This window comes from Festucalex cinctus, chromosome 18 (assembly GCF_051991245.1).
Source record: "Festucalex cinctus isolate MCC-2025b chromosome 18, RoL_Fcin_1.0, whole genome shotgun sequence".
Lineage (NCBI taxonomy): Eukaryota > Metazoa > Chordata > Actinopteri > Syngnathiformes > Syngnathidae > Festucalex > Festucalex cinctus.
Genome location: NC_135428.1, coordinates 1,689,111 through 1,712,486, shown reverse-complemented (window position 1 = coordinate 1,712,486; position 23,376 = coordinate 1,689,111). Strand labels below are relative to the sequence as shown.

General features: G+C 36.6%; 3 protein-coding genes across 4 annotated transcripts; 2 read left to right on the top strand and 1 right to left on the bottom strand.

The window, feature by feature from the left end:
• Positions 1-270: 270 nt before the first annotated feature.
• ei24 (EI24 autophagy associated transmembrane protein) lies at positions 271-8,053 on the bottom strand. Its single transcript, XM_077504655.1, has 11 exons — positions 7,919-8,053; positions 6,653-6,789; positions 6,343-6,488; positions 5,346-5,406; positions 5,163-5,229; positions 4,938-5,062; positions 3,843-3,962; positions 2,828-2,939; positions 2,641-2,752; positions 1,559-1,633; positions 271-1,459 (listed from the first exon to the last, which is right to left on the bottom strand). Exons 2-11 carry the CDS (start codon positions 6,692-6,694, stop codon positions 1,297-1,299), a joined length of 1,023 nt encoding a protein of 340 aa, XP_077360781.1. The 5' UTR covers positions 6,695-6,789; positions 7,919-8,053; the 3' UTR covers positions 271-1,296.
• LOC144006029 (beta-galactosidase-1-like protein 2) lies at positions 6,642-17,577 on the top strand. 2 transcript variants are annotated; one of them, XM_077504654.1, is made up of 19 exons: positions 6,642-6,808; positions 8,659-8,844; positions 8,919-8,987; positions 10,365-10,460; positions 10,966-11,074; positions 11,159-11,251; positions 12,245-12,326; positions 12,401-12,465; positions 12,552-12,636; positions 13,619-13,756; positions 14,353-14,433; positions 14,525-14,634; positions 14,722-14,868; positions 15,336-15,407; positions 16,361-16,439; positions 16,523-16,610; positions 16,681-16,792; positions 16,898-17,014; positions 17,140-17,577. In XM_077504654.1, the coding sequence occupies exons 2-19, from the start codon at positions 8,660-8,662 to the stop codon at positions 17,224-17,226; spliced, it is 1,815 nt and encodes a 604-aa protein (XP_077360780.1). In that variant the 5' UTR covers positions 6,642-6,808; position 8,659; the 3' UTR covers positions 17,227-17,577. The 2 variants fall into 2 exon arrangements, with proteins under 2 accessions (XP_077360780.1, XP_077360779.1); XM_077504653.1 differs by lacking the exon at positions 6,642-6,808 and adding an exon at positions 7,620-8,453.
• A 105-nt stretch (positions 17,578-17,682) lies between these two features.
• tiprl (TIP41, TOR signaling pathway regulator-like (S. cerevisiae)) lies at positions 17,683-22,060 on the top strand. The gene is made up of 9 exons (XM_077504207.1): positions 17,683-17,866; positions 18,019-18,091; positions 18,601-18,727; positions 19,071-19,250; positions 19,404-19,503; positions 20,492-20,623; positions 20,796-20,891; positions 21,506-21,568; positions 21,747-22,060. The coding sequence occupies exons 3-9, from the start codon at positions 18,621-18,623 to the stop codon at positions 21,858-21,860; spliced, it is 792 nt and encodes a 263-aa protein (XP_077360333.1). The 5' UTR covers positions 17,683-17,866; positions 18,019-18,091; positions 18,601-18,620; the 3' UTR covers positions 21,861-22,060.
• The last annotated feature ends 1,316 nt before the right edge of the window (positions 22,061-23,376 follow it).

The following is a 23,376-nucleotide window of genomic DNA, read 5'->3' as shown; positions in this document are numbered from 1 at the left end:
CCTTATAGTGAAAGAACGCGTTTTGTCTCCCCCTACTGTTTAAAATCCGGTGCTTAAAAATGACAGGGAGCAGCACCAGAGCCGAAAAAAAACCTGTACAGGATAGTAATAAATGATTTGCTAAAAAGATGCCTCTTTTCAATTTTCATGAAGTTATTTAACAAGATGGTGGCTATACAGCTCGTACGTATCGAGAATGAAGAGCCGGTATTCACAGCCTGTTTTGCGTAATTCTACAAGCATGACACTTGGAATTTGAATACTGTACACTCACTGGGAAATACGGATTCATTTTATTGAAATGAGATGCATTTCCATTTATAAAACCTCACTCACAAAAAAAAACATCAATCTGCGCAAACGGTGCCCTTATCTATGTGTAGTCCAAATTAAGGCCCATTAAAAGCTATTAAAATACAAGATGCTGGAGGGGTTTTATTATACTCACTGAAAGTTGGGAGGGCACTCGGGATTTAATTTACACAGAACAAATAAAATAGTAATAGGAAAATAAACGCGTCAGAATTCTGTAGAAAGCTACAGTAGGCAGGTCAAGGTTTAAATTGTTCTCAATATGTTTTTTCATCTTGTAGCAGTGCAACATGAAATAAACAATGTGCTTGCAGCGTGAATACGTTTATGATGACAGAAACAGTTTTTGGTCATCGTGTAGTTTGCAATTCATACATCTCTCCAGAGGGTGAAGACCATTTTTAATTTGCGGGGGGGGGAAACCAGCAACCCACAAGTGACATTGCTTTTGGTTACCCCGAAATCATTCCAACTCACTCACGCGTCAATTCAAGTTTAATTAAAAAAAAAAAAAAAAAAGTCCCTTGACTAACATGATGCTTCCTGGAACTGCTGGGACACCAAAACCTGATCGTCACAGTACATATGAAACTTGCACCATCAAACAAACACATACTGCAACTTGTTAAAAACAACACAAAGTTGCTTTCGAAGCAAACTGCATCCTTCAAACTCGACATGATTTATTGTGCTGTTATTTTTATTTTTTTTTTAATGGATAGTCACTCAAATGGCACATTATACAAAACGAGAGTGAAACGAAAACAATTGAGCGAACTGTGTTTAGAGTGAGGCACGGGGCATTTATAGGTCACGCCGACATTGTGGACAAAATGAATCTGAATAAAAAGGGCCAGCGATGAGATTAAAAAAACATGTAAACCCAGTGCTGCAAAACACATTAAGGAAATCCTTCGAGGAAATCTTTTTTTGTCACATTAAGCAAGGTTCCTTCATGCATCGTCATCATCATCATCGTCGTAGTCACTGAGCGGGCAGAAGTCTTTGTCGGACAGGGGAGGCGTGGGGGGATGTGAGCCTCTCCGAGGATGTTGATGATGTCATCGAGGACTGCAGGTGGACCGTCTTGTGGAAAAGCTTGTTGCTGATCAACACCACCAGCGAGAAGAGACGCAGCTGAAAATGGCTACAAACGGAGATTAGATGCAAACCGTGACTCGGCAAAGGGGGAAGGACATTAAATTCAAATGATTATTAATACGTGCAGGTTGACGTGATCGCTTACTACAGCTTTGTTGGTGTCTTGGCCTCGTTAGCGCTGATGATGAAGAGAGGGAAGAGGATGGAGAACAAGCAGCCACTAGGCAGGATAAAAATAATAATAATTAAAAAAAAAGGATCTCTTTTAAAATATTAATACATGCCTTTATGATATATATTTTTTTATCTATTAGTACCCAGAGGGCAATTCTTTGTGCCAAGTTTGTAAATTATATTTATTACATTAGAAGTCAACCTTCAACATTTCTTGTCAATAAAGTTATATGCGACCTTACTAATCTAAACATGACACTAAACATGACATTCTGATTAATATTACAATTGTGGATATGAGTTATGAAGCAAAATCCAGCCATTTTTTATCCATCTCCTAGGGGGGGGGGGGGGCGGCCATTTTGCATTTTTTAAATTATTATTTTTAATTTTTTAATAATATTTTTTTTTTTTTATAAAAAAAAAAAAGTGTTAGGACTTCCCAGTGTTTGTAGTGAATAAATAAATAGTTTTCTAATGTTTTCTACTGTAAATAAAGTTTTCCAAAATTTCAACATAATTTCTAATTATTATTATTATTTTTTATTTTTTTTATATATATATAAATTAAAACTTGTTGGGACATGTTTGCAGTGAGTGAATGAATAACTAACTAACTAAATAAATAAATAAATAAATAGTTTTCTACTGTGAATAAAGTTTTCCAAAATTTCAACAATTTTTTTTTAAATGTTATTTTTTTTAAATAAATTAAAACGTGTTGGGACTTCCCAGTGTCAGCAATGACAAATGTATGCAAAATGAAATGCATCTAATTTTGGGTTTTCGTCAGGGTTCAAAAGATCTTCGCAGACAGTGAAAAATTGTCTGAATATGTTCGAAATGTCTTTGCAACAAGTACAAACTGTCTGTGAACTATCTTACAAATCCTGATGAAAACACCAAATTTGCGATACGTTCGCAAGCATTCACTGCTCGGCGAGATTCCAGCTTTAATCGGCCTTCACATTCGTAAAAAAGAACATCTATCTAGTCTATCCCTAAAGAAAACAACTTGTGACTCAAATCCCCAAAGTGGAATTGAGGTCTTACCTGATGATGTACGATGAAGGCAAGGCCGTCAACAAAGCCATGGGCAAACCGAAGCCAAAGTAATAGGGCCAGTTCCTCTCGATATTGGACAGCCGTTGATGCATCTCGATGCCTTAAATGTGAATTTGCGTCAGTTTGACGTTCCGCACGCGTACGGTTTGGAACCAAAGTAACCGGGATATCTCACCGTGGTTGAACCAGCGATACTCAAAACAGTACAGGGAGTAGAGCAGAGACATGTGCAGCAGGCTGACCATCTGTCCAATGGCATCGATGGGAAACAGGCTCACAATCATACCCTGCAGGACACGCGTAACACAGCCACACTCAATCGACGAAACTTTCAGTTTATCAAATCATTTTGGGGAGTAGAAATATGGAGGACCAAAAAAACTGCCAAAATTCAAAATAAATAAATGACTAAATCAATAAATAAATGTCTAAAAGTGAAAATAAAAAATGAATATAAAAAAATATAATTACAAAATTATATCTAAAAAAGTAAATATAAATGGAAATAAATCCGTTTTTATTTTTACTTTTAGTCATTTATTTAGACATTTATTTATTTAGTCATTTATTTACCGTATCTATTTGTTTAGGCATTTATTTAGACATTTATTTAGTCATTTATTTCTTTTGAATTTTGGCGGTTTTGGGCGGTACAGCCAAGTCGAAATGTTATTCAAATGACGGTGCTCACTCGACCAATGACACGCTTAGGACCGCCCCCCTCATTTGAATAACATTTCGACTTGGCTGTATGGCCCAAAACTGCCAAAATTCAAAATAAATAAATGACTAAATAAATAGATAAATAAATGTCTAAATAAATAGATGTCTAAATAAATGAATAAATGTCTAAATAAATGACTAAAAGTGAAAATAAAAACGGATTTATTTCCATTTATATTTATTTTTTTACATTTAATTTTGAATTATATTTTTTTTATATTCATTTTTAGACATCTATTTATTTAGTCATTTATTTATTTCGAATTTTGGCAGTTTATTTCATTTATATTTATTTTTTAGATATAATTTTCAAATTATATATATATTTTTATATTCATTTTTATTTTCACTTTTAGACATTTATATATTTACTTATTTAGTCATTTAGTCATTTATTTATTTCGAATGTTGGCAGTTTTGGTTCAACCTTAATCGGAGAAACAAAAAGACAAAGCACGTATTCAAACCTGAATGAGGAAGAGAGCCTGGAGGAGGAGGTTGAAGAGCATGTCGGCGATGATCTTGCTCACGCTGGGGAACGGCTGCGCTTTACAGCCGGAAACTTCGAATGCTAAGTCTGCTATGTCCTGCAACCGGGACAAAGTGCGATCATTTTCACGCGACAGATGCATTAATACGCTATGCTACGGTATGCTATATGTATATCCACATCAACCTCTGAAAATATTTTTTTTTTAAATGATCGTGTGTATTTTATGCGCAGACACATGCAGTAATGCAAGGGCACCATCTAGTGGCTGAATGGCAGATATTTAGTAGAAATGAATGAATGAAATATACAGATATCTAATTATTTTCGCATTATTTATGAATTAATTTTATTATCATTATATTTTTGTATTTTTATAAATATTTTGGTATATTACATTATATATATATATATATATATATATATATATATATATATATATATATATATATATATATATATATATATATATATATATATATATATTATATATATATATATATATATATTGTTTTATTTGTATTCATTATTATATTGTGTTATTTTATTATTTATTTTAAAAATATTTTTAGATAAAATATTCTGTATAAATGAATAACAATTTAGATATTAATAAATGAATAATTAAATATTCAAAAAGTCCAAAAAAAGAGACGGGAGGTAGATGAAAACGTTTATAAAAATACCTAAAAATGTACAAAAAGTGACTATAAAATGTCCCAAAAAATCCAAAAAGAGCAGATGATTACCATATGATGTAAATTACCCCCAAAAAGTCAGAATATTTTTTTTTTTTTAAAAAGCAGAAAAGATAATATTTAAAAAGTAACCATAAAATATCCAAAAACAAAAGGAGAGGCAGAAAATTGGTGGCGATACGTAAGCGGTCCAGAAAGAGGAAGAAGAGGAAAAGGAAAATCCATTTTAACAAGTCATTGTACATCAATGGGAATACGTATGTTGCAATCTTGTCTTGTTGTTTCTTATGCAGATAAAATAATATTCTGGCGTTAGAAGACCCTAAACATGACAAAAGTGGACTTCATGAAAACTAACATTATCAGAGACCAACCTGAAACCAGATCGCGTTGACAATCTTGCTCAGGACAAACAGTGGGAGGACCCAGAGAGCACTGAAGACAGATGTCAAGATAAACTCTAACCACGACCACACAGTGCCATGAAGCGAAGGGTCACCTGGAGCAAAGAAACAAAAAAAAAAAAAATGTCTGACAACAGGTATCGTTCACAACTGGAAAATCATGAAGTCCCTCAAAGCTTGATATACGTTACATACCGATAATTTTTGCAGAGAGTGTCTGTAGTAGCGGGATAAACACCCGGTAGAAGAGAAAAAGACTGAGCTGCAGAAGAAAAAACAAACAAGATTCGAATCTTCAAGAACATTTTGAGTGAGGAACTTCTCTTCAGTTCTCCAGGTTGTCATGCTTGATTTTAAAAGTAGGTTGAATTTCTTTACCCAGAAGACTCCTCCATTCCAGGCACAGCACTGAAAGATCCTGCTGGCTACTTTGGGGTCACTACAACAACAACAACAACAACAACAAAATATACTAAATGTACTAAACTCACGTTATCTCTTCTTTAACCCTACACAATAGCCATATATGTTGCTGGTAACTTCACTGATTCCATCTCTGCCGCCTACATTGGGGTCTGAGTGAGCTTGAGCCTTTCCCAGCGGATTTTGAGTGGCAGGCGGGGTGCGTTTGTGTAATAACTACCATTTCTGCAACCGTTCTTTGCATTTGAGATGCTGCGTCAAAGCCTTCTGTATGCTCTAGCATAAATAAAAACAAAACAAACAAAAAAACGTATAAATACGTCTTTGGGACACTTAAAACATTTTTTTTTTAAACTGATTTACACGTTATTGGGAGCAAATGAGCTAATCAGCTGGCCACAATCAAAATATTTATACCGGTAATTTGTCATTTCACAAGCAGTCCTCAGATGAGCAATGCAACTTGTACGGGGGAATCATCCTGGATGTCATTATTTTACACACAACTTAAAGTTACGGTTTGTTTCATTATTATTATTATTATTATTATTTTTGTAATCATACACTGATATACACGTGTTAAATACGACACAAATTCAATTACTGGTAACACAAATAGCTATGACAAGGATTTAGCGTCCTTATAACGTCATTAACTGCGCCACGCAATGCATTCTGGGAACAATATATATTGTATAATATAATTATTTTTAAGTTATATACCGTTATTTCACCGATGCGGCCCACTTGGTAATATATTATCCGCCATGCTGAGCTAAAATGAGTTTGACACCCCTGATTAAATGCCAGCTTCTTGTGATTAATTTGAAAACTTTTTTTCTGACATTATTGTCACATATACACAACTTAGTTGGAAGAAAAAAAAAAAAGGATCTTCTTGAGAGTCAGAAATGCCATCTTTAGAATCAATCAACACAAGTGTTCAACATACTTGTCTGGTTTGCGCTCCTCACTTTGAGCCCGCCTCTGCGCCAAAGCCCCGCTGGCCCTTCTCCGCCGTTGCTCCTCCCTTTTCTGCTGGATGCGGACATCCAGCTTGGAGATGGTTCCAATCCCCAATATGGAATCCTTGATACCCTGCAAGGTACCAAGTAAAAAAAATCAAATAAAAAATAAGAATATTACGTTCTTAATTCTATGGGCCTGACGTTTACATCCAAAAACTTGTTCATAGCAATTTTAGGTCTATAGTTTTGCAAATAAACAATATTTATTATCAACAGAGCTTATCCTGTGCTGACCGTTGCAACATTGCGGAGGAAGACCCTGACACTGTCTGTCATCTCTGTACCAGCTGCAGATCCATCAACTGCAGAAGCAAGAGGGGCGGTTGACCTGCTGGTCGGCTCTCATGGCAGGAAGATGATCGCCCAGTAACCTGTGATAACCCAGGCAAGGTACAATCGATCAGGGATGTTATCTGCATATACACGAGATGACTGATAGTCGAGGGAGGGGGAGGGAGAGAGACAAACTTTTTGTATTTTATTTTGTTATACATATTTTAACCCGCCGCGACCCTTGTGAGGAATAAGCGGTCAGAAAATGGATGGATGGATGGATATACATATTTTATACTAGGGGTGCACCGATCACATGACAAGCAGCTTATATTTTCAGTGTTCCAGTCTTGTTTTATTAGGAAAACAATGAACAATATTGGCAAAATAATACAAATGCGTTATTTTAACTGCACATGGAGTAGTTCTCTCAAATAAAAATACAAATCCTTTTAGTCATCTCAGCAGAAGAGGCTTTTTTTTTTTTCAGACCTCTGAGGAGGGAGATGAGATTGGTGGAAAAGATCGGTTTATTTTGAAAGGATCGGCAGATCACCGATCTTCCAAAATTAAGGAAACCAGGGCCGATAAATCGGCTGGCCGGTCGATCGGTGCACCCCTATTTCTCCTAACATTAATAACGTGTAACTTGAAAAAATTTCAGTATACTAAAAAAAAATGCCGTTTTTGCTAGTAGCAACTAGCAAGATAGATATTTCCAATGTTTAAATTCCTTCTTCTCTATTAAAGAACATGAAAAAGAAAGAAGAAAGCGCTTTCAAACGTGCACACAGCACACATACCTAATTTAAATACGATTGTAATAATCAAATTTGCGTTGTTACATTTCGGTGGGATACATAAGAGTTGTCGAATTAAATATGACTGGATTTGTAACCGAAAATTAGGCGTTTGTTTTCTTTCCGACGCGAAACTTTATTGTTTACAGTCGGCGTTAGCATGCTTGTCTCGGGGTTAGCAAACTTTGTTTTGCCATGTCGAAAAGAGCCACTATGGTATTGTACGTCGACATTTGTTCTTTAAATGTTGGCATGATTTTGATGTCTATTGTCCAAATTTGTCGGCACCCAGTTAGCTTGTTTATGCTGCTAGCTAACTAATAATCATCATCTTGTACAACTCTTTTGTTAAATGGCAAAAAAAAAAAAAGAGATAAGATTTCATCACGCCAGGAAAGAGCTCAGTCGTTGGTAGTATGCACCTTACCTCATGCGTCAGGTAATTGCATAAATTAACGTTTATAGTTTCTCTTCCCCCGGTATATGGCAGCAATAACAAGAACACTAGACTATCGGGGCCGAGGGAAAACACATTGCGCAAGCTCCAACACTGAAGCATCTTGGGAAATGTAGTTTTTATCACTACAACCCTTTGATTGTTGTCATTCAACATCCAACTTCGTCAATGGAAAAATGACCGAGAGCGCGAGCCTATTTTGACGGCTTACACATAAAAGACGATGGGTAAACTTTGTAATGAGCATTTTATATAGTTTTAAAATAAGTCAACATCTTTGACTAAAGCCACTCCCCCAAGGCGGTGCTCTGTCAAACCGTCACAGCTATGAGCAGCATCATGTGTTCACTTGCGCTTGAGATACGGTTCAAACTCAATTGCAGGAGTGTTCCGGCGCATCGTCGTCATCATCATCAATGGTTGTCCTCAGGATAAGAAATGTGCACAAAAGGAATTGTGTGCTCATTTTTTGTTTTTCTGTCGCTGTTGTCGTCACATACTTCGGGTAAGTTGTGTGCCGGCTAAACTTTTGTTGGAGAATATTTGAAACAACTGTATTAGAAATGACATTTTTTTTGTAAGAAATGCGACAAACTAAGTATATTTTTAAATATGTTCACTTATGTGTCCATGCTTATTCCTATCTAGCATGTCATGTTAATTCAATGCAGTTATGTGACGAGTACATATAGTGTGCAATTCTTCTTCAGCATGCCAAAAGGGGGACAGAAATTAAGCAGAAAAACCGGACTGAGTGCCAACTCATCCCAGTTGACCTTGGATGGCGAGCCCTTCCGCATCCTCGCCGGATCCATCCACTATTTCCGCGTGCCCAGGGCTTACTGGCGGGACCGCCTCGTGAAAATGAAAGCCTGTGGCATCAACACGCTCACCACGTAAGAACGTTTATGAACCATATTTCTCCCCGGACCGATGTTGACCAACGGGGGGTTTTATGTTCCCAATGCAGACACGTGCCGTGGAGTCTGCATCAGCCGCAGAGAGGGGTCTTCAACTTCCATACGCAGCTGGATTTAGAGTGAGACTCAAGATTACTTGACAACGTATCACTTGGGTTTAATGACCTCATTGTTAATGCTTGCAAACGATCAAGCAATCGTCAGGTCGTATGCACCAAGTGCGCAATGGGAATACTCGGTGCACCCGCCTAACAACAGCATCTCCACAACAACAGCAACTTCTCAAGCAATTAAAAACATAGAAGTGACACGCAGGATGTCACACGGCAGCCCCGCTCCTGTTGCTGTTGCCGAGCACGCTTGATGCATCGTGAAAAAAATCTTGACACTTTGTTTCAAAATAGATGAACGATACGCCCGCGCAAGCCTCGCGATATTTGTAGTTCGCATGCAGCCACTAGAACGGATTCATTTGTTCGTGACTTATTGAGCAATTACTTGGTGCGCCACTAGGGGCAGCGCCTCATAAGAGTGGCGGGGAAATGGACGCAAGCGAAGAAGACTCATCAGCTTACTTGCCGACTCAGTTTTGCGTATGTTTCTATGAAAAATGTGTATTATTAACTTCAATGTTAACATTTTCAAACATTTTATGTTTCGACTTTTTGACGCACACAATTTCTGAGGAAGACTAATATTGATTTAATCGAATTCAATATTGAAGTAATTTTATTTATTTACTTTTGCAATGTTACACAAAAGAAAATGGCGTCACACTTTATAAAATGAAACAATTGACGATGTAACTTGACTGACATGTTGTACGACAATCGTGTATTTGTATTTGTTTTTAAAAAAAAATACACTACTCAGTTTGAAGAAGACACCAGTTTTAATATTGTGTTAATTAATGATAAAACATCACTTTGTCTTGACTAGTTTTATCGTAGATTTATCGTGGATTTATGACCTGACCAATATATCGATAATCGTTATCGTGAGCCTTTTGTATCGCTTATACTATCGTGAGCTACCCACAACCTCGTTGAGACTGTACTTTCTTTCATGCTGCTTATTAAAGGGAAACTTTACTTATTTAGCCATTTTTGGCAGTCAAACATTAATATTTTAACTATAATAAATTTGATAATTTCATTATTTTTCATGTAGAATTAGTACCTTTAAAAACACATTTTGCAACTTGCTGCCGACTGAAAATGACATCACAAGGGCTCAGGTAACCAATCACAGCTCAGCTTGTGAATGTCACATGACCAAACCTAGAAAACAAGCTGAGCTGTGATTGGTTACCTGAGCACCTTTGTGATGTCATTTTTAGTCGACAGCAAGTTGCAAAGTGTGTTGCTAAACGTACTAATTGTACAAGAAAAATAATGAAAAGATCAAATTAATTATAGACAAAATCTGAACTTTTTATTGCTATAAATGAGCTAAATAAGTGAAGTATCCCTTAAAACGTTTCTTTTTGATTTCAGAGCATATATTAATCTCGCATCTGAGCTGGGCTTATGGGTGATTTTACGTCCAGGGCCCTACATCTCCTCCGAGCTGGACCTAGGGGGGCTTCCAAGGTCAGACACTGGCGACATAAGGGTCTTTCTTGTGTGTTGAAATGTAGACACCCTTCCATTAAAAAAAAAAAAAGATTGTTACGCTGCTGGCTCACAAAAGCCAATTGATCCAAAACACAATCCATTCTGTGTTGAATTCAATCCGGCGGGGAAAAAAAAAAAGTCTCATTGTTCGGGGAAGACTCAAGCTTTGTCCAGAATGGTCGACTCACTGTGGTCTTGTTGTCCCTGTAGATTTGTGGATTTAGTTGACTGAGCATCTTTTTTTTTATTCTTATACTTTATTAGGATCTCCGTTAGCGTCCACAAAGTGGTCGCGAGTCTTCCTGGGTCAAATAATTCAACCCAAACATACAAAGTTTAAAATGACTTTATGTGGTAAAAGTGAAAACACTAAATGAAAAACGGTATTCAACAGATAAAGCAAGTCGAAACAGACTATACAAAACTTTCAAAAAAGTTCAAAAAATTCTAAAAAAAAAAAATCTTTTTTGTTTCTTTGTAGCTGGCTTCTCCAGGATGGCGACATGAGAGTGAGAAGCACATACCCCGGATTCACCGAGGCTGTCAACGTTTTTTTCGACAAACTTATACCAAAAGTTGTTCCCCTGCAGGTGGCCTTTCGATCTATTTAAGTGCGAGTCCAGATGGGTTATCGTCCCTGTTGCGGTCATTCAAATGTTTTTGCTGTTTTTCAGTTCAAGAAAGGCGGTCCCATCATTGCTGTCCAGGTTGAGAATGAATACGGGTCTTTTGCTCAGGATGACGCTTATATGCCTTTCCTGAAAGAGGTAACGGAACATGTAGGGCTGCTCGATTATGGAAAAAATAATAATCATAATTATTTTGGCAATAATTGAAATGATCATTATTATTTTTTTTGGCACAAAACAAGTAGATTTAAGCATTTAAAAATATTAAGATCAATTAGGAACACTATAATTATGTAATTTGCTTTTAGACCAAACAGAATTTATCATATTTATTTCTTTTATATTTATTTCTTATTTATTATTTATTTATGTTGGCAAAAACTTGAAGCTGGAGTGCAGCTTGTGCACGGTGCAGTTAATTTATTTTTTGATACAAAACAAGAAAATGTTTTGACTATTAAAAATATTAAGACCCATTAAAAAAACAAAAAAACAAAAAACGTTTGGAGATGGTCAAAGTAAGAAGGGAGGGTATCGGAAAAACAGGTGCTATTAAAGATTATTTTCGTTCACTAAAACTAATGACAAAACTACAACTAAAATTCCAAAAATAATATTTTTACAGAAATAAAATAAAAACGAAACTGCTTTTTAAAAAACGAAAACTAACTGAAACTATAGTTTATGTTTACAAAATTAACTAAAACTAACTATAATTATAGCAATCATGTCCTTCGTTTCAGTCTTTGCTAATTAATTTAATGCATGAGCCTTTGGGGATGATTTAAAATGGGATTTTTAGTAGATTTATTTTGACATTTCGACACCCTCCCTTCTTACTTTGACCATCTCCAAACATTTTTGTTTTTATTTTATTTGAACGGACTCAAATGCCATTTGTTAGCATATGTCGCGGGCCACTGAAAAATGGACGGCGGGCCGCAAATGGCCCCCCGGGCCGTAGTTTGGACACCTCTGGTTTCGCCACTCCAAAAACAGCATCATCTTTCTTTGCAAATACAGCGGTCCTTTATTCCAAACCCAATAAAATGCTAGGTGAGTGTTATGTTTACGACGTTATACAGTATGTTGATTGTAGTGACTTTTTTTTTTTTTTTTTTTTTTTGACAGGCTTTGCAGTCCAGAGGAATCAGTGAGCTGCTACTGACGTCCGACGACCACAACACATTAAAGTCAGGAGGGGTCGATGGAGGTCAAGTTATTTATCATCAATAAACACACTCCCTTAAAGAGACTCGCATTGGCTTAACTTTTGTTGTCTTGCAGTCATGAGATCATTGAAGTTGCAGAAAATAAATGAGAGAGACATTCAGGATCGGAACACAATCCAGGCAGGTGTCATTTCCACTTCATTGGCCACACGTTCGCCAAAGGATATGGAATGACACCACACTTTGGCTTCTTTGCTAATTCTCAGCCAAAGCGACCAGCCGTGGTTATGGATTGCCGGACAGGCTGGTATGACGTGTGGGGTGACCTCCACCACGTCCTCGCCCCAGAGGGTATGTCGTGTCGTGTGACGCCCGGTTAAGATCAAATAACGTTGACCGATTGCCGATGAGTCTCTTTCGGTTTGAAATATTGGCGGACTGACGATGGCAGAAGAGCGTCCCGATTGTTGATGCTTGCCGAATTACGGACGCTCAAAATTAATCGACGGGCGCACATCTGTTAATCACTACTAGGGATGTAACGATACCGGCAATATCGCGATATCGTGATATTAAAACTGCCACAATATCGTCGTCGCCATGTTCACGATATTTCAAAGGAACACATCTGTTTAAAAAAAAAAAATCAGGTTGATTTCCATTTGTGCAGTTCTAGCACCCTCTATTGGCTAGTTTATTAGTGCAATTTAATTTTCATTAGGGATGTTTTGGCCTTCTATATTTAAAATCTATGCTAATTGTCAGATGAAGGGGAACCGAATTTGTTTGTAAGCGATAAATGTGTGCTTGCATTAGCAAATAAGTGTCTCATAATTGTTATTAGAAATTGTAGGTGGTTTAGATGCATTGCTGTTATGTAGAAAAGCACAATATATATATATATATATAAACATCTGTTTAAAAAAAAAAAAAAAGTCAGATTGATTTACATTTGTGGAATTCTAGCACCCTCTGGTGGCTTTTTTTTTTTTGTGCAGTTTCATTTTCATTAGGTATGTTTTGGCCCTTCTATGTTTAAAATACACTAATTGGCAGATGATTGATTGCATTTTTATTTTTATTTGTATTATTATTATTATTATTATTATTATTATTAATTCAATCTCTGGTGTAATAACTTTATTTATTGATTGATTGAATTATTTTTTATTTTATTATTTGTTCTTATTGCTGCTGGACATGTAAATTTCCCAGAGGGAGCCATCCCAAAGGGATCAATAAAGTCAAGTCTAAGTCTAACTACAGTATGTAGATGTACAAGTGGTGCAGTATTGTTTAGCGATCGCTGTTGATCTTTCCGATTGGTTCTCAGATATGGTGTCCGCTGTGAGAGAGATTCTGAGGCGCGGGATGTCCGTAAACTTGTACATGTTCCACGGCGGATCCAGTTTTGGTTTCCTGAGCGGAGGGATAGCCGAGCCTTCCTACAAAGCGTTGGTCCCCAGCTATGGTAGGTTGCCTCAGCGCACACACGTCTCAAATGAAATCAAGTTAGATTTCACGCTAATGTTGAATGTGAATGTCAACTCCACGAAACATGGAATTCTAAGTACGGTAATACTGCATTTGTGGAAGATGAATTAAGCAGCAAATATACCTTCTTTTTTTTTTCTTTTTTTTTTTTTAATCCATTAGGGATGTAACGATATCCAAACATCACGATACGATATTATCACGATATGAAGGTCACAATACGATAATTATCACGATATTGTGGGGGCGTTGGTGATATTTAAAAAAGATCACACAATATTGTAAAAAAAGAGATCATACTAAAAAAAAACAACAACAACAACAATATTGTGCTTTTGTACATAACACCAATGCATATAAACCACCTACAATCTCTAATAACAATATTGATTGTTAATTGGTAATGCAAGCACACATTGATCGCTACACAAGCAAATTCGGTTCCCCTTCATCTGACAATTAGCATAAATTGGAAACATAGAAGGCCAAAACATCCCTCATGAAAATTAAATCACACTAATAAAATAGCCACTAGATGGTGCTATAGCTGCACTAATTGGAGGGATTTTGCAGATTACGACGCTCCCTTGTCGGAAGCTGGCGAGTACACTCACAAGTACCATCTCCTCAGAGATCTCTTCTCTCAATTCCACAGTAAGATGGAAAATAAATAGAGTCAAGCATTTATGTGGGCGGAGCATCCGTATGGTGACGTGATTTTTTTATTTATTTTTTTCCCTCTCAGGAGGTGAAGGCTTCCCTGACCTGCCGGCGCTTCAACATAAGCACGCGTATGAACCGGCTATCATGTACCAGCACCTGTCATTATGGGATGCGTTAAGCCTTACTGAGGGAGTATGTCTTTAAACGTAAGATTGCCTGTAAACGTCGGAGAAACGGGCGGCAGCGTCTCGGTTAAAGCCTTCGTCGTCACCTTCGCAGCCGTTCAGGTCGGACGTGCCGCTTAGCATGGAGAATCTGCCGGCGAACGACGGGAACGGGCAATCCCACGGATACGCGCTGTATGAGACGACAATCACCAGTGGAGGCTCACTGACGTCAGGAGACAATGTCAAAGACCGCGCCCTTGTGAGTTGGAACTTGACTTTCGACGTGAGCTTCAACTCATTTACTCCCAATAACGTGTAAATACGTTTTTTTGTAATGTTTTAACTGTCCCAAAGACGTATTTATACGTTTTTTTTTTATTTTTTTTTTATTTTTTTTTATTTTTTTATGCTGGAGCGAACAAGGCTTTGATGCAGCCTCAAAACTATAACCGAGTTTTGAACAACCATGCGCTGGTAGTTATGTGTCCAACAGATTCTATGGTTTAAACAACCACTCTAAAACGGTAGGTGTTTTCAACCAATTTATATTGGTGATCGTGCCAACCGATATGAATTGGTCGTTCCAATTCATTAACCTACTAGACTGGTATTTTTTTTTATTTTTTATTTTTTTTTTAACCAATCCATTTTTAGATTGTACTGTGAACAAAATGACTGACAAATTTTGGATTGATACCATTTTTGAGGCGTTTGTTTCTTTCACAGGTTTTTGTAGACAAAAGTTACATCGGGCTTTTCAAGCGACGGAATCTGGAGCTGGCCGTTCCAGATGGCAAGGTAAAAAAAAAACGGAAAAGGCGGGGCTAGTGACGTGTAAAAGCGACCTGCTGAAACAGCCCATTAGAGAGTGCTGTTTGAACTCATGTGATACAAAAACGGCCATAGGAAAAGGAAACATGGCTCGTTTATTTCACAACTTTGGGGGACTTAGTCAGGCTATGGCAGTGCTTCTCAATTATTTTCTATATAGTATCATTTGTCTATAAAATTGTTATAAGTACACCTCTGCCTAACACTGTATCCGTATTAACGTATAAGAGGATGAAAAAAAAGAGAAAGAAATATGGACCAACTTACAACAAAGAATAGCTTCATTAACTGTAACAGAAAAGATTGAAAGTGCATCTGAAATTCAAAAATAACATTTAATCTTTAATTAAGCTATAAACATTTTTTGACTGACCATGTCAAACCATATGATACGGAAAAATAAAATGACATAAAATCAATTAATAATAATAATGCATTCAAACTGATCACCAACTTTAACTCAGGAGCACAATATTAAAAAAACAACAACAACTTTAACCTGCAAAACAAAAATATATAAAATCATTTGTGCTGTTTTTTTTGTTTTGTTTGTTTTTTGTTTTTGCTGTGTGCAAAGCGCGCATGCACAGTGCAAACAAAACCCCTACACCACCGAGCGAATGCTCCCTGCGCACACTCTGCCAATAATGAGAGCGCCACTGCCCCCTAATGCAGTGGAAGTGCAATTGCACTTTATTCTAGGACAGTAAAAAAATAAATAAAATAAAAATAAAAAAAATAAAAAAGCATGTTCCCCGAGGTCAAACGCGCCCCACTTGGGGGGGCGGGGGGGGGGGGGGGGGCACCCCACTATTTGAGAAGCACTGCTGAAGATGGCTAAATGAGTCTAAATGAGGAGCACTCATTCCATAATGATGAAATAGAAATATCATGAGGTTTTATGACCAAACTCATAACAGGGACAGCGGACTTTAAGTTTATTGGTGGAAAACTGTGGAAGAGTTCACCAGGGAAGGAATCTGGACAAACAACGTAAAGGTAATAATTCCTGGACAATATGTGAGATGTTGCTATGCCGACGAGTTGTACAAGCCCAATTTAAAAAATTTGTGTTCTTGCAGGTCTTGTCGGGGACATTTTATTAAACAACATTCCGCTACGGGAGTTCACAATATACAGCCTGGAAATGAAACCCAGCTTCATTTACAAGTTTGTAGACCTTCACATTCATTTTGTGCTACAAAACAATTTGCTTGAATCCGATGTTTTTTTGCTTTAGTCTCCACCAGGCTCCTTGGAAAACGCTTCCCGAAGCTCCCAGTTTCCCTTCTTTTTTCCTGGGCCAGCTCTTCGTATATGGCTATCCCAGTGATACGTTTGTTAATCTGCCAGTGAGTGTGAATGGTTTTGCACCATTTATGCATTTCTGTGTGATAAATTGCGTGATAAACACGTGCGCTGATTATTCGGTTAGCAATGATCGTTTGGTTTCGCAGGGTTGGAATAAAGGTGTTGTGTTTATCAACGGGATAAACTTGGGACGCTACTGGTCCATTGGACCCCAGCAGACTCTCTACCTGCCCGGTCCATTTCTCAACAGGGGCATCAACCAGGTTTGTAGAACTGAATTTGTTAGTGACAAAGCTGACGTTGCGGCACAAAAAAACATTTTACGTTCAATCATGTCTGGGATCAGTTTTTACTTTCTGATTTCTTAAAGTCTTGTTGTGGTCATCAGATCGTTGTGTTTGAGGAGCACGAAGGTGACGACAAGGTCAATTTTGAGGACACGGCAGATCTTGGCATGGCAGCTGACATTCAGTGACTTTCATCATCTCCTGTTTAATGTCTCGTATGCTGTTTGTTGTTGTTTTAGGTACACTTTTATTTAATGACATATTTGTTGCAGCCGCTAAATGTTGTGAATTTATAAGTTATAGAAAATTCCTAAAGGGTAGGAATAATATATTTCTCTCAACATATTTGAATTAACTATACTTCTAAATAAAGTGGAGTTTATTTAAAAAAAAAGACAAAAAAACATTTTTGTCATGTTAAAATTGTATCCAAAGATGGTTGACCTGTTTTCATGTCAATGCTTATTTTTTGTATTTTAATGTTGTTTTGTATCTGGTATGTATGTAAAACGTATTCTTAAATCTTAAATGTAAAGCTGTGTTAAACTGTGTTAATAAAAGCGTTCAAAAAAAAAACACACCTCCATTTCACAAGGTGGCAGTAATGTACCAAGAGTTGTTTGCCACCAACCCAAAACAAAACGAAGAAGAAGAAGAAGAAGAAGAAGAAGAAATAATTAAAAAAGAATCTTGTTATCGTTTTTATCCAGTTGAAGGAGCAAGAAGAACTTTTGCAAATAACCTACATGCAGTCTTATGCCGATTAAAATAACAAACGGCCGCTTTAGTAAACAGAAGACGCGCCAAAGATTTGGGAAGCAGTTTAAAGTATATATCACGTCTTTTTTAGTATCTGTCTATAAACGTAGCATATAACGTATATTATAACAATTATTTGAAATGGTATTCAATCAGTAGTACGTACGTTTCACTGACGAAGCTTACTGTATTTCCTTCTCTGCGTTTTGTGTCTACAACAGGGCTGCGAACTCGGAACAGTCATTCGATTGGACTAAAACGTTTGGCGTCCATATGACGAGGCTCGTTTGAAAGGTTCGTTTCGGTGTCAACCAAACTGTTTTGGTACTGAAAACTATGCGTGCCAATTTCTATATTTCTATGCCAGTCGTTGCTATGTTGAGAAGCGAAATGCGATTTACGAAAGTTGAGTTCCGATATGTACTTGTATTTTTTTAATTCTTAAAACTAGCATTTCTTTTACTTTGTAGGGTATACATTTTCTTTTCTTATGAACATTCGTACACCCCTACAAAATGGCGTGGCACTATGTAGGGTGTAGCGTGTACATTTTTGGACACAGCCATTGTTTTCTTTCAGACAAAAACAATTCCGTGCATCACATTTTGTCAGATGGGTTAGAATGTTACAAAGGCTACTCTCATTTAATGTAGGGATTGCATGAGCATTTCTGAAGTGCCTTTATAGGTTATAAGATTTATAAACAAATTAACTCCATTATTTAATCAGTAACCTTTTTCGACTGTAGTTTCATGTAAGTGTCTCTTAAGGCATTAAATGTCTTTTTTTTTTTTTTCTTGCAGCGGATGCTTTCCTTCGATTTATGATGATTTCACATGGTTTTAAGAGCAGCAAAAAGGACTTCACCTTTGGCCCTTGGAGAGTGACAACTGCCAAGAACCATATCATGAAATCTAAAGACATCGAAAGGTGAGCTGTAACGTCAATTTAATTTATTTTTAAGGACACTCGCACAAACCAATTTGTGCTTTCCTTCAGAACCCTTGACGCATAAATGCAGCTGTAGGATGAAAATGTACTGGCATGCAAAAGGAAATAAAAATTAAGTTTAAAAAAATAAAATAAAATGTTTTAATTTATATGCCTTTCTTCTGAACGATTTACACCCCTAGTGGCTGAGTCTGAAATGTAGACCCTGCGATGAATGTTACTTCACTGCAATGTTTCTTTCATTTTTTATTTTATTTTTTAAATAAAATATATTCATAATCCTACCTCTTTTTTTTTTTTTTCACCCCCTTTGCCTTTGTAGATTAACAGAAGAGTTGAATTTGCGCGCCCTCCCCGAAATGCTATTTGGGGACAACGTTCTGCGCATCCAACACAACGACGGTTTTGGAATTGAATTCAATGCCATCGACGCCCTGAAAAGGATCAACAACTCCGATGACACGCTCCAGGTGGCTTGTGCTCAACAATGGCAGGAGAGCAGGTAAGTTCAATCACTGCATTGGACTCTAAAATTGTCCCAATTAATCGGTGTGAATTGGGTTCTTCAAATGTAAACCAAAACTTCATGTAGATGAACAAAAACGGGACATGCAACTCTTAAGGAACAAAATGAAGACATTTGATTTTCTTCTAGAGTTGTTTCTGAACACTCTCAAGAGGTGGTGAGACCATATGACTGGACGTTCACCACAGATTACCGAGGCACCCTAATAGGAGAAGAAATGCAGATGAAGGTGGGTTCATGTCTAATATGGACCGGAACATAAGGAAGCTCCTTAGAATTTAGAAAAGCACTCCTGTCAAAAAGTGATTGCATGGGTTACATGCCAAGGGATATACAGTGCCGTAATTTTAGTGACGACACGGTCCTTCTTCCTGCCCGACCTCCCCAAATAAATAAAAACTGACAAAGATCAAAGAGGTAAAGAGATTCCGTTCCATTCATGCAGCAGGCAAATTCATTGTTTTTATCGGTTTGATTTGGTTTGTTTGATTTGGGAGTTTGAAACCTAAAAGTTGTTCAATAAACATATGCTTAAAAATACAAAATAATTATTTAAAAGAGCTGAAGTTTTTCATATTTTTTTCCAATATTTTCCCTCATAGTGAAAATCAATAATTGTCTCCAAATATCGGTTATCGGTGTCCTTGACTACTTATAATCGATGTCGGTATCGGTCCTGGGAAAAAAAAAAAAAAAAAAATCTATCTCTGTTGTAAACCGCTCAACCAGCATTCTGCCACTTGTGGAAAATTACAACTTACAAGAAAATCATAATAATAAAGCATAAGCACATCTTTTAATAATCCAGAAGACAAAATTCAATTTCACGATTTAGCAAATTTTCAACGATTCGATGTTTAAAATGAAGATTAATCGAATTAATTTGATTTATTGCCCACCCCTAATTTCTTGGTATAGAAATGATGCAATATGCTAATAATATTAGCAGGTTATTTGCATATGAGTTGCCAAACTTGACACACTGTTAGTTGTTATATGGCAATAGAAATTTCATTTTTTAACTGACCCGATTATGACACTGAACGCTGTTTGTCGGCTAATGCTTGCTCATTTGCTGGCTGTTCATTTCGAACCCTGGTCACAAATGACTCACTCTTGAATCCCTTTTTGACAGGAATCTCTATGAATGTTCTGACTTGCAATTCGTACCTGTGTCCTTTTTTTTTTTTTTTTTTTCTCTCTCAACTGATTTCAAGGTGACGGAGACGACGGAACGAATCAACTTGGAGAAGTTGAGGGCCCGTGAGCAGATTGTGTTCTTTGACGAGGTCCTTTTGTTTGAGGATGAGCTGCATGACCACGGGGTCTCCATGATAAGTGTGAAAATTGTGAGTACCGTCTAGATAACACTTCCCACATGCCCACACCAAACGTTTTCATAGGTGGAAAATATTACGTGCTCTTGGGATCTGTTTTTTTTTTTTTTTTTTTTTTCCATACACTTAATGGCCGTTTTGTTCCTTGTCTCCACAATTGTGTGTGTGCGTGTATCATGTGCAGAGGGTGATGCCCACAAGTTTCTTCACATTGCTGCGTTTTTTCCTCCGAGTGGATGGCGTGCTGATAAGAATAAATGACACGCGACTGTATCACGAGGTAAGCTGACAGGACATAAGGCTCATGTTCACGATATATGAATGTAACACACCTGTAAAAAAAGAAAAAAAAAGTCAGGTTGATTTCCATTCGTGCAGTTGTAGCACCCTCTGGTGGCTACTTTTTTGGTGCAATTTAATTTTCATTAGGGATGTTTTGGCCCTCCAATGTTTCAAATCTATGCTAATCGTCAGATGATCATCGTAGTATGCTTGTAAAGCGAGTCAGTATGTGGAGGAACTCAACGTGTGCGTGCATTAGCAAGTAAGTTCCTCAATATTTTTATATATCATATTTATATTTTTATAATATTTTTCATTGCTGTTATGTACAAAAGCACAATGTTGTGAGTGTTTTTTTTTTTTTTTTTTTTTTTTCCCCAATATCGTGACCTTTTTTATATATCGCCAACCTCCCAACCATATCGTGATAATTATCGTATCGCGATGTTTGGATATCGTTACATCCCTACTGCTCAGTCCTTTAATTTTTTTTTTTTTTTTTTTTTTAGAAGTGCAGGCTAGTCCATTCAATAATGCTTGAGTATAATTATTATTGTTATTATTATTAAAAAAGCCCGTAGACAATTTGTATTTTTTTTTTTCTGCATGTAGGCTGGACAGAAGTACATGTTAAGAGAGTTCTGCACAAGGGAAAGTAACATAGCAGAATTGAAGGTAAGATTTGTGCGTCACTCGAAAATCACGAGCCGCGTCAACATTCAACTCCTTTTGAAAAACTTTATTTGAATAAGGCTGGAAACAAATCTTTCCAATGTAGAACATGTTTCAGAAAAAAGTTGAAAACAATGAATGGTCTGTTGTCACACATTTGTTGTTGTTTGCCGTGTTTCAGAACGTCCCTACTTCGCTTTACACGGACCCGAACGAGATCGCTCAACATTTGACGTTCAAGCTCAGGCAATGTGAGAAGTTGGAACTTCCTGAGGCTGTTCATGAAAACCTTTAAATGAGCAGTTCTAGTCTTGCGTGCATTTCAAGTTGAATGCTGAACTATATATATAGAACATTGAATAGCTAACAACTGAATTGTTCAAATAATGAATCATACAATTATTATTATTGTGTGTGTGTGTGTGTGTATTGATACTTTCCAATTTAAATGTCGTGTTTGATGGAGGAAATAAAAATGAATTGATAAAATAAAAACCCATCCGTCAAATGTGTTCCACGTGAGCTTTTAGTAGGTCGACATGCCGCCTGACCGCCAACCAACGGTGATGTTTGGACGTCCGCCTTGTGCAACTTCCACTTTTCGCCTTGGACGCGACATCAGAGACAATCTTCCAAATTCAAGCATCTTCGTCCAGACTTAAAAAGAAACCAACAAGGTTAGCTGATTATTTTTATTATTTCGTGCTACTCGGCTTTTTCGAGAGCCGTGTCGTCTTTCTTAAGTGTGTTTCGGACAACTTGAATTTTTGGACTTCAGCAAAGGAACCACTCTATCACAATATCACATTCGTAATGCTATAAATAGGAAATACAGTATATGACAATCCAAAACAAACTGCGTTTTTAAAATCATTACAGCAGGTAATGTCATTTTAAAATGTACTTTTAAAAAAAAATAATAATAATTGGGTAGATAAACTTTTTTTTCATTGAACACAAGTCTCATTTTTCAACAAAATGTAGAATATTTGGTACATTAACAAACATTTACCGTATGTTAACTTTAAATTTTTAAAAAATGTTTACAATCTTCTGTTTAATAAGAGTGTGATTGTGCTTGTTATTTTTTTTGTAAATAACCGAACGTGGAATTGTGTTTTGGTATTTTTATTTTTATGAAAAAGACAAAAATATGTACTCAGGTCAGAGGTCTCGTTATCAAAATATTTTCCCTTGTATTACTGTCTGACTGTCCATCTATCGCTCTATTCTGTTAGTAGACCACTGATCAAGTTTCCTTCATCTGTCACTATTTGTTAGACCAGTGATCAGGTATACTTACAAATATATATTTTTTTAAATGTGTTATTGATAATACGAATACATATTATTGACAATATAAACTTATCTTTCCCTTGTGTATACAGTAAATTTGTGTATGTTGATAGTTTTATTTGTGGTGTATAGACTGACATTTACTTACTGGATCAAATATGTTAAAAAAAATTTTTTTTTTAAAAAGGCTGGCAAGACTGAAAAGACTTGTCATTTTTGTGTTTTCAATATTTCTTAGTTTAAGACCCCATGGCATTTTTTCCCCACTTAGTTATTATTGTGTTATTGAGGTTTTGTTAGGTATGATGTCCTTTATAATGTTTACTATTTTTCTTCTGAATGCCAATGTTCTGGCTGTAGATTCCAATTTGTCAAATACAGAATTGTTGGAAGTTAAAAAAAAAAGAACAAAAAAGAACGACATCATCGGGCAACATGACCCGATGACGTCATTTCCAGGGAGGCATCACGCGGTAAGTGAACTACAATTCCCAAATGACTGTTCGAACTTCCTT